The sequence below is a fragment of the Bos javanicus genome, chromosome 11, assembly GCF_032452875.1.
Source record: "Bos javanicus breed banteng chromosome 11, ARS-OSU_banteng_1.0, whole genome shotgun sequence".
NCBI classification, from domain to species: domain Eukaryota; kingdom Metazoa; phylum Chordata; class Mammalia; order Artiodactyla; family Bovidae; genus Bos; species Bos javanicus.
In genome coordinates this window covers 71653868-71665065 of record NC_083878.1, presented here as the reverse complement: position 1 = coordinate 71665065, position 11198 = coordinate 71653868, and the positions used below count along the sequence as shown (strand labels likewise).

The 11198-nt window shown below is 35.7% G+C and overlaps 1 protein-coding gene across 5 annotated transcripts in view; it reads left to right on the top strand.

The window, feature by feature from the left end:
* BABAM2 (BRISC and BRCA1 A complex member 2) overlaps positions 1-11198 on the top strand; it is a 438330-nt gene that overhangs the window by 59504 nt on the left and 367628 nt on the right. For all 5 annotated transcript variants that reach the window (XM_061431264.1, XM_061431265.1, XM_061431268.1 and 2 more), the window contains exon 3: positions 7-83. In XM_061431264.1, coding sequence (XP_061287248.1) covers positions 7-83 — 77 coding nt within the window. The remainder of the gene's footprint in view (positions 1-6; positions 84-11198) is intronic.

Here is an 11198-nt window from a genome sequence, read left to right as displayed (position 1 = left end):
AAAAAGCTGCACGTCATTGACTCCTGGACCCAACTGTGACCGATTTAAGTTGCATATACCATATGCTGGAGAGACATTAAAATGTAAGTAAATGATGACTATTTTACTGAAAATGTAGATTACAGTGCTAGCTATTGGACTTTGTGCTTTAGTGTTTTTATTTCTGGCTTTTAAGTGATATCTCGTAAGATATCAATCAGAAGGATTTACCATTTTTTGAAAATTTGTCTTTCAGTCCTAGTTTTAGTCAAAGTAAGACAGTTGGCAGGCAGTAAGTTGTGGTCAAGTGGGCATGCATGTGTTTTTTATAGCAAAGATCAGAAATATAAATGACTATAAGGCCAGACTGGTAACATGAATGAGGGAAGTAGGCTAGGGGTGGCAAGTTGGAGCACTCAACCCAGTTTTGAGGGGTTACCATTACTGATTCATTGAGAAAAGGTGGAAATCTGCATTTTTATTTGAATTCTCTCAGTTTTAGACATTGGCCACTTCTTCAAAATTACAGTGTGGGCCAGCATTATGTAGGCCAAACCAAATGTGTGTGTGTGGGCTGCCTTGAGCTCTTGAAACTCTGGTTTGTGACCTCGATGAATAATATGCAAGACCTCCTGTTGGATTTAGTCCACCATCTGCAGCACTTGCCTGGGTTGCGTCAGCACTTCTCTGCCGTAATCACCAGGACTAAAGCTGTAGCCTGTGATGATGGAGATGATGATCGCTTTGGTTGGGTAGTATCAGTACTCTCATCAGGAATTTTCCCTTGAAACCATTCTACTGAACAGGGTATGAAAGTCTGACTTGTCTTACAAAGAGGAATAAAGAACAAAGATATTGAAGGTGGGACAGATGGGCAAACAGTACCTTTCAGACCATGGACTGTGTGTTTTGCCATTTTAGACCAGGAAAGGCCACATCTTAATATTTGTAGAATCACTCTATATTAATTTACCAATTGAAACATGAACTGAAAAATTTGTGACGTGCTGACCTGTTAACCTTTTATTGTTAGATCATTCTCTGGAAACCATTAAAATAGAAAAGAATTTCACCTGCCTGAGATAGTAGGACAGATCAGATTGCTACTCTTTTGGGGAAAAATATTATTAACTAAATTTGAAAGAAATGATCAAAGTAAATCATTAATGTGGTAAAAAATGTAAGTAGTTCAGAATTTTTTAACATATGAAAGCAGTGGTCCTCTGTCCCATTTCTCTCCAATCCTAGACCTATGTCTCAAAGGAACCACTTAAAACCTTAAAAAAAATTGTTTCAGTGTCTAGTTCTCCTTGGGATGATCTCCATATATCTAAGTAATATGCTTATGCCTCTGTTTCTTGGCTTATCAGTTTTAGATGTTACTATCTTTTGACTTCCTGCACTGATGAATGAGGTATTGGCCTGTTTTCATTGTACCATTTATTTCTCTCTTGTCATCTTCATCTTATAAAGTTACATTATTGTGATTATATCACCACTGTTGGTTCCTATATTGGGAAACAAGGGAACAGTGAGAGACTTTATTTTCTTGGGCTCCAAAATCACTGCAGATGGTGACTGCAGCCATGAAATTAAAAGACGCTTGCTCCTTGGAAGAAAAGCTATGACCAACCTAGACAATGTATTAAAAAGCAGAGACATTACTTTGCAAACGAAGGTCTGTCTAGCCAAAGCTATGGTTTTTCCAGTAGTCATGGATGTGAGAGTTGGACTGTAAAGAAAGCTTTCGCCAAAGAATTGATGCTTTTGAACTGTGGTGTTGGAGAAGACTCTTGAGAGTCCCTTGGACTGTAAGGAGATCCAACCAGTCCATCCTAAAGGAAATCAGTCCTGAATATTCATTAGAAGGACTGATGCTGAAGCTGAAACTCCAATACTTTGGCTACCTGATGCAAAGAACTGACTTATTGGAAATGACCCTGATGCTGGGAAAGATTGAAAGCAGGAGAAAAGGGCAACAGAGGATGAGATGGTTGGATGGCATCACTGACTCAGCGGACATGAGTTTGAGCAAACTCCGGGAATTGGTGATGGACAGGGAAGCCTGGCGTGCTGCAGTCCATGGGGTCTTAAAGAGTCAGACATGACCGAGTGACTGATTTGAGCTGATTGGTTACCCTGTAGCTTCAATTTTTTTTTAAAGATTGTTTGATGTGGACCACTTTTAAAGCCTTTATTGAATTTGTTGCAGTTTTGCTTCTCTTTTTTTATGTTTTGCTTTTTTGGTCCCAAGGCATGTGGGATCTTAGTTCCCTGACCATGGCTGGAACCCCCACACCCTGCATTGGAAAGCAAAGTCCTAACCATTGGACTGCCAGGGAAGTTCCTTCTTTTTTTTAAAGACTCATTTAAAGCATTGTATTGTATAGTTAAATGAACAGCTCCTAAAAATTCTTAGTATATGCCTGGCACACAGTTACCACTGTTGGTTCTTAAGCAAAATCTCTGTGCAATAATGATGCTCACTTAGTGTGCTTTTGTTTAGTTTCCCATTAGCCAGTATTCTTGCCTAGAGAATCCCATGGACAGAGGAGCCTGGTGGGCTGCTGTCCATAGGGTCACACAGAATCGGACACGACTGAAGCGACTTAGCATGCATGCATGCATGCGTTGGAGAAGGAACTGGCAACCCACTCCAGTATTCTTGCCTGGAGAATCCCAGGGACAGAGGAGCCTGGTGGGCTGCTGTCTATGGGGTCACACAGAGTCGGATACGACTGAAGTGACTTAGCAGCAGCAGCAGTAGCCATAGACTGTGTCTTTTGGCTCCCCACTGTGTAAGATGATGATATTAACCCCTGTCCTCCTTCACCTTTCAGTTTTTGTCTTCTGTTATTTTCCTTTTGCATTGTCAAAGTTGATAACTTATTGTCTGTTCTAAATCTGTAATTGCCGTATGTGCTTTGTCTATAAATTGCTTGACTGATTACCTTGCAGGCCTGCTCCTGTGGTTATCACTGTAGAATTCACCTTTATTCTCTTGGGTTTGACCTTGTGTTAAAAAATTATCTGAAAAACTCTCAAATCGATACCCTTTGAGGTGCCTCAGTGCTTCAATATGGAGGCCAAACTAAAACCTCTTTAGATTTACAGATGGAAATTGTTTTTTAATATCTTTTGATGTTAAAATAGGATAGAATCATCAAAATAACTGAAACCAACTGCATAAATTTTGAAACAAGTTATTGCTGTCTGATAGTATAAACTAGAAAAATTTATATACATAAAGTCAAAACAGATGAACAAACCCTTCAAACACCTAGTTAAAATTCAAGTGACGATCCATTGAACTTATTGGACTGGTGTTTTGTGAATCTGCCCACCTAATGTCCGTGATTATATAGCAAGGTTATTTTGCTTTCCTTAATTTGTGTAACTTTTAGGCCATGGCAATTAAAGTTTCTCTCTTTGTAACTGTACTTATTTAAATTATTTCAAAATTAAATCTCTTTACAGTATTTTATACAGTTTATCCCTTGGTATCGATGGGATTGGTTCCAGAAGCCCCTGCAGATACTCAAGTCCCTTAGATAAAATGACATAGAACATTCGGTCCTCCATAGTCATGCGTTTTGCATCCATAAATATGGAGGGCTGACAGTAAACGTTTCTAAGCGGAGTTTGTTGAATTATGATGCATCAATGGTAGTAGTAATGTAAAAAGCTTCTTTATCTAACGGTTCTCATTGAAAACTTGTGGTATGAGATTTAAACTATAATTTTAACCAAGGCTGAATCAAAGTATTTGGAGTTTACTTATTACATAACTTTAAACTCAGAGAAGTTAGAAATGGAGACCTTTTTGTTTATTTTGTTTATCAAATTATATCTTCAGACCCTAGCACTGTAATGATATTCAGTTAGATATTTATTGAAGGAATGTGATGAATGCATGCATGAATTTTTGAATCTTAGTGTTCAGATTTTTGTTGGTTGAAGTATAGTGTAGTAAAGAATGTGACATTCTGTTACGTGTATCAGCCAACAGAATTCAACAGAAATTCAATCTTTAGAAGTTATTTATTACACAAGGAATTTGTAATTGGAACATTGCTCATAACAATTCAGAAAACGGGAAGGACATACAGTATTTTGCAGATTTGGAGTCTGTTTCCATTTTCTTTATATATTTTACTGTGCCTTCTCAAAGCAGATTAATGAAAATAATGTGTGACTAAATTTTATATTTTGGAATATTTTATGTACTAGGAAATAGTTCTTCTATAAATGTTTCATCTGGAATAAAGGAAGCTGAATAAAGGAAGCTTTGCAGTTAATAATAGTGAAAATGAAAGACAAAGGAGAGGGCATATTTCTACCTGTAAATTTATGAATTGATTCCTAAGAATTACCTGTATGTATAATGAAATAATAGACATTAAAAAAAAAAACCACAGAAGATTATTGTGCATTAAGAATGACGTTTCCTCAGCTCTTTTTAATGTGAAGATAAAACTGTTGGGTGTTGAAAGAGGTGCCAATTTGTGTTAGATTCTCATGGAAAATACCAAAGGATATCTGAATTGAAGAGAAGTCCTTGAATTGCATGATTGTAGAAGAAATAACTAGTACTTACTTAAAGAGGATTGGAAAAGTGACTCTTCAGTGATCAAATTGATTTAAATAAAACAAATAGTAATGTCTAGGATAGTGCCACTGAAATGACTCAAAATATGCAAGGTACAGCCAAATTCACAGAGGAAGATGAGAGTCATGTATATGTGTATTTGTAATAACTGTCATGCTCTGTAGCACTTAACTCTTGAAAAAATTATTGTGTTTGTGCTTTTGTGTATCCTATTTAAATAGGGTGGTAGTGAGGCTGTTTTGATCATTTTATTTCCAGTCTGTATCTCATATTTTATTTCCAGTCTGTACCTGGCATTTAGAGGGACTAAATACATGTTTGTGAAATGAATGAACCATGCTCATTCTTTGGATATAACACTGAGAGGTTTGATGAAGTGGCAGAATCCTGAAATATTCTCAATTTTACAGGTTTTTTGAACAGCACTATTTCATAACTCTAAAGAGAGATAATGGAAATATTTTAAGTTTTATAAAGCAAATCTGTGGCTAGTAAATCAAAAGATTTCCTAACATTGGTTTCAAATATGAAATTATCTTTTGTTTAAAATTGCTGTTTTTAATACTGACAATTTGTTTTAATCAGGGACTGTTTGGTTATAAGAAACCCATTGGAACAAACATAAACTAAGGAGTTTGTTTGTTTGTCTTTATAAGGAATTAAGTGAATTCCATGGTGCCCACGGACAGGAAGTATAACCAGGCCTTGTAGGGACTGGAAGGATGGTGGGCACAATAGTAACCAGGCAGTATCTGTGTTCTTGAGTGTCTTTGTCCTGTAACATATTTTCTTGTCATCATATTCACTTTATTCTTTATAAAAAATTTTATTTATTTTTAATTGGAGGATAATTGCTTTATAATGTTGTGTTGGTTTCTGCCATACATCAACATGAATCATCCACAGGTATACATATGTCCCCACTTTACTCTTTTTCCACCAAATTTCTGTTTCTCCTCACAGAGAGTAGAAATGACTTCCTGAGCTCCCCTAGGACATGGTGACTAAGCTCATGGCCAGCAGAGACAGCCTATGGTCTAAATTCCTGGGAGAGAGGGTCTGATTGGCATCTTGGGCTGGGTGTTCACTTGTGATCCAGTCATATGGTCAAGAGTTTTGGTTAATGGCTTGGGTACTAGAGGCCAGTTTAACACAAAATGAGCATGGGGTGGGCAGGTACCCAGGAACCTATCTATCACACTGTTTCAGGAGTTCTTTCTAAAGAGCTTCCAAGTGAAACTAGAGACATTTTCCCTTTGTCTTTAGCAACAGAAGCAATGCCATTGTTTATCATCTGAGAGGAATGATGAATATTTCAAAGCCATTTGTGACAGAGTCAAGAAGTCATGCCAAAAAAATTATCTCCAAAGGTTTTGAAGTTGAAAGACTTTCCCAGAGGAAAAGCTTTTTTTCCCACAGGAAAAAGTGAAAAAAAAAAAAAAGATAATGATTTGAATAATATATTATTATCCTCTTCCATGTCTTCAGAGGAACAGTATAAAATTACTGTTCGTTTCCAAAGCTTTGATACTACATCACTAAATTTAAATTTTTTTTGAGAATTATTACAAGAAAAAGAAATCAATCTCAGAGCTCCTATTTCAGTAGAATGCACCATTTAATTGAACAATAGTCAGACACATACAAAAATTTTTATAGGCAAATTGCAAATAGTGTTCCCGAATTTCTGCTTTACTGAATCTTGAAATTCAGCTTCATTTTTGATTCTGTCTCAAGTAGTTTGGCTGCTTTATGTGTGTGTGTGTGTGTGTGCGTGTGTGTGTGTGCTTCTTTCATCTCAGGTCTATTATATATTACTTTGTCTTAGCCAGTCAGCATAGTAAACTCAGAATACTCTCTTTCCCTCCTCTTTGTCCTCTAAGACTTCACTTATGTAGTACTGTGTAGAGACACTCAAGGTCTTCATACTGATGACTGTCAAACAGAAACTAAACCCCAAACTGGTAACACCAGAAGGTCCCAGTGGTGTTGTGGAGAAGTTTGTTGCCTCAGCTGAAGGAGATACTAGGGTTCTGTTGATATATCTAAAAGAATCTTGCACTTCCCTTAGGTTTGTTCTCATACCTTGTGTTTTGAACTTTGGTACATCCAAAGGCTGGCTGCTGTGGCTGCAGCTGTTGGCAGTTTTGTTGTGATGACAGTGTTATTTTATGAAAAAGTTCTAAATAATCTGCTTGGGAAATGTTAACCACGTAGTCTTTCCCCTCTTCCCTTCAATATTTTAGCAGCCAAATCCCGCAGCCTAGCATTAACACTGTCACAATCTGCCCTTCCAGCCCCTCCATGGGCCCCCTTCATGGACCTCAGCTGATGACAGTCCCAGTCAAAAGCCTGTACAAATGATTTGCTTGTTGTCCTTCTCAGATATCCTGCTTGTCCTCTTTCTGCCTTTGTTCACACTGTTTAGTCTTCAGTGTTTGTGCTTAGTTGCTCAGTTGTGTCTGACTTTGCGGCCCCATGGACTGTAGCTTGCCAAGCTCCTCTGTCCATGGGATTCTCCAGGCAAGAATACTGGAGTGGGTTGCCATGCCCTCCTCTAGGAGATCTTTCCAACTCACGGCTCGAACCCGCATTGCAGGTGGATTCTTTATCCTCTGAGCTGCCAGGGAAGCCCTTTAGTCTTCAGTAGGACTTCCTGATAGCTCAGTTGGTAAAGAATCTGCCTGCAATGCAGGAGACCCTGGTTCCATTCCTGGGTTGGGAAGATGCCCTGGAGAAGGGATAGGCTACCTACTCCAGATAGGCTTCCCTTGTGGTTCAGCTGGTAAAGAATCCGCCTGCAATGTGGGAGACCTGGGTTCGATCTCTGGTTTGGGAAGATCCCCTGGAGAAGGGAGAGGCTACCCACTCCAGTGTTCTGGCCTGGAGAATTCCATGGACTATACGGTCCATGGGGTCCCTAAGAATCGGACATGACTGGGCAACTTTCACTTTCAGGACGGACCAAAGAAATAGTAAAATGGCCTGACAGTTCTGTGACATATTTGGTTCTTCACTCGCACTCACCAGCCTGCCTCTCCAGTGGCTGTACTCTCTACAGGGCTCCTTGGCCAGCACTCTTCTTGTCTTTAGGATCACCTGCAAGGAGAGGAGGAGCGAACCAGGACTTTTACTAGGACTTGTAACAGTTGCGCTAAGCAAAAAGTTGGATGTACAGTCCAGGGATTTAGTTTGGCATCATGCTGAGAAGCATTATAATTTTCCTTGGTAGCATAGTTCATTTTACTTTATTTTTATCTTTTTAAAAGATTCATTTACTTAAGGATTATTATTATCTAGCATTCAAGGTATTTTTAGAGGCTAATTAGGGAGGCAGGTCACCTTTGATTTAGTGACTGTTCTAAAAAATGCTCATTGAAAGGCAAGTAAAAAGTGCTAATTTTGTGGATTAGACATTAACTCTCCCTTAAACTTTGAGGATTCCTTTGTCTTGGTATTTCAGAATGTTTTTTCTTGAAATTCATGGAATGTTAGAAGAATTTTTAAGAATAGCAACTAACATTGTTAAAATTTTGTAAAGTGAACTTAGTTATAGCTAACTGTATATGTTTAAATCTGGTTTTGATGCTGATTATTATATATTAAAAATGATATAATTGTTGAAAGTAACTTATTGAACATATATTTTATAGAGTATTAGACTTATTTTTATACATGTTCTCATTCAATCACACAGTAAGTTTGGAATAGAAATTTATATCCCACATTTTTGTATTAACTTTATAGAGGTATAATTTATATAAAACAAAATACCCATTTTAATGTACAGTTCCGTACATTTTGGCAGTTAGAAATAGCTATTTAACTACACTACAAAGTGTAGAACATTTTCATCCTCCAAATATAATAGAACATTTTCTTTCCTCCCTGTCATTCCCTTCCACCATCATCCCCCAACCCATGATCTTTATCTTCTCTCTGAAATTGTAAAACAGTCCTTCCTAATTTAGTTAGAATTTCATATAAATGGAAGCATATACTATGTAGTTTTTGGTGTATGGCTGCTTTTATTCAGCCTGATGTTTTTGAGATTCATCCGTATTATTCCTATATGGGTACTTTGTTCCTTGTATTACCAAATGGTAGAACATTGTAATTGTATGGATATACCACAGCTTCTTTTTTTTTTTTTTTTAATCATTCATCAGTTGAAGGTTATTTGAGTTATTTCTAGTTTTTGGCTAATATTCATAACGGTGCTGTTAAATTTTTGTTCACATCTTTTTGTTGAGATACGTTTTTTCATTTTGGGGGGTAAATATCTAGGAGTGGTATTGCTGTATTGTAAACTCTGTTAATGGTTAAACTGTTTTCTAAAGTGATTATACTATTTTGCATTCTAGTTACGAGCAATTTGCAACCATATTTCATAGTCATGCCAATGTTTGGTATTGCTGGTCTTTTAAATCGTATCTGTTCTGGTGGATGTGTGTAGTGTCTCCTTGTGGTTTTGATTTGCATTCTCATGTGCATATTGGCTATTCATATATCTTTTCTTAACTGTTCAGATGTTTTGCTCAATGTTTTGATTGGATTGTTGGTCTTTTTGTTGAGTTATATGTTCTTTATATAGTCTGGAAAGAAGTTGTTTGTCATCTTGTCAATATTTTCTAATAGTATGTGGCTTTTCTTTTCATTTTTTTTATGGTATCTTTTTAAGAGCAAAAGTTTTTAACTTTGATGAAGTCCAATTGAACAGTTTTTTTGTTTTACTGTTTATGCTTTTGACTTCTTGTTTAAGCAGTCTTTGTCTACCTGAAGGTCTTAAAGGTTTTATCCTAGAAGCTTTCCACTTTTATCTTTAACATTTTGATCCATTTTGGGTTAACTCTGACCATATCTGTGTTAATCAAATGTGGGCCCATTTTTGAAGTTTACATTGTATCCCACTTATTATGTCTGTTCTTACGTGAATATAACACTGCCTTGATTGTAATAGCCTTGTAGTAAATCTTTAAATCAGGTACAGGAATCCTACTACTTCTACTATTTCTGTTTCCATAGAAATTTTAGAATCAGTTTGTCAATTGTCTACAGAAATCCTGCTGAGACTTCCTTGAATCTGGAGGTCGATTTGTGGACCTTAATAACATCAAGTCTTCCAATGGATGAAAAATGATAACCTCTTCATTTATTTAGGTCTTCTTTAATTTCTTTAAGTATTTCATAGTTTTTAGTGAACAGGTCTTATACAATTTGTGTTAAATAAATCTCTGAATATTTCATATTTTGATGTTAATTTGTAGTACACATATTTAACTTTCTTTTTCTCTTTATTGCTCATCTATTGAAAATAAAATCCCCCCATGTTTCTTTTTCTTACTTTAGTGCATTGATGAGAATCTTGTTGGATTCAAGTGATGAAAGCATATATTCTTGCCATGTCCAGATTTTAGGGGAAAGTGTAAAGTCTTTCACCCTTAACTATAATGTTGGCTGTATATTTTTCATAGATACCCTTTATCAGTTTAAAAAGTTCCTTTCTATTCCTAATTAATTGAGAGGTTTTTGTTTTGTTTTAAAATAAAAAAACGGATGTTGTATTTTGGCAAATACTTTCTTCATCTATTGAGATGATCATGTGATTTTAAAAAAATTTTACTAATATGGTGATTAACTTTTGAATATTCAGGTTATCTTGCATCTCTGATATAAACTCCAATTGGTCATGATGTATTAGCTTTTTAATATGTTGATGATTCAACTTGCTAAAACTGTTTAGAATTTTGCATTTATGTTCATGAATGATACTGGTTTGTAGTTTCTCTTATGCTTTTTACTGGTTTTAGCATCATAGCAAAACTGATTTCAGAATAGAATGAGTTGTGAAAGAATAGTGAAGGAAAATTGTGAACCATTTTCCTTAGTATTTGGGAATGGTTTCTGAAGAATTCATATTATATCTTCCTTAAATGTTTGATGGAATTCTCCAATGAAACTACTTTCAAGTACAGATTAAATTTCCTTAATAGACATAGGCTTAGGTCATCTACTTCTCAAGTGTCAGTGGTTTGTATCTTTAAAGAAATTTGTCTGTTTCAAACAAGTTGATGAATTTATTGACATAATTTTTATTTATTTATTTATTTTTCTTATTTGTTTGGTTCTTTTATTTTTTTAAAATAATATATATATATTTTAAAATATGTAAAGTCTGCAGTGATGTCACATTTGTTTATCCTGATGTTGGTGACTTGTTTCTTCTCTCTCTCTCTTTTTCTTTTTTACAAGTCTGGCTGACTTTTTAATTTTCTCTTTTCAAAGAAACAGCTTTTGACTTCATTCATCTTCTCTGTTGTATTTCTGTTTTCTATTTTATTGATTTCCATTCTGATCTTTAATATTTCATTCTTCTCTTTGATTTTTCTTGCTCTTCTTTTTTTAGTTTGTTAAGTAGAAGCTGAGGTTACTGATTTGAGATCTCTCTTTTTCTACTATCAGTATTTAATGCTATAAATTACTATCTAAGGACTGCTTTAGCCTTGTCTCAGAAATCTGGACATGTTATATTTTCATTTTAGTTCATCATATTTCTTATTTCCTTTTTGATTTCTTTTTTGACCCATGGGTTATTTAGAAACATATCATT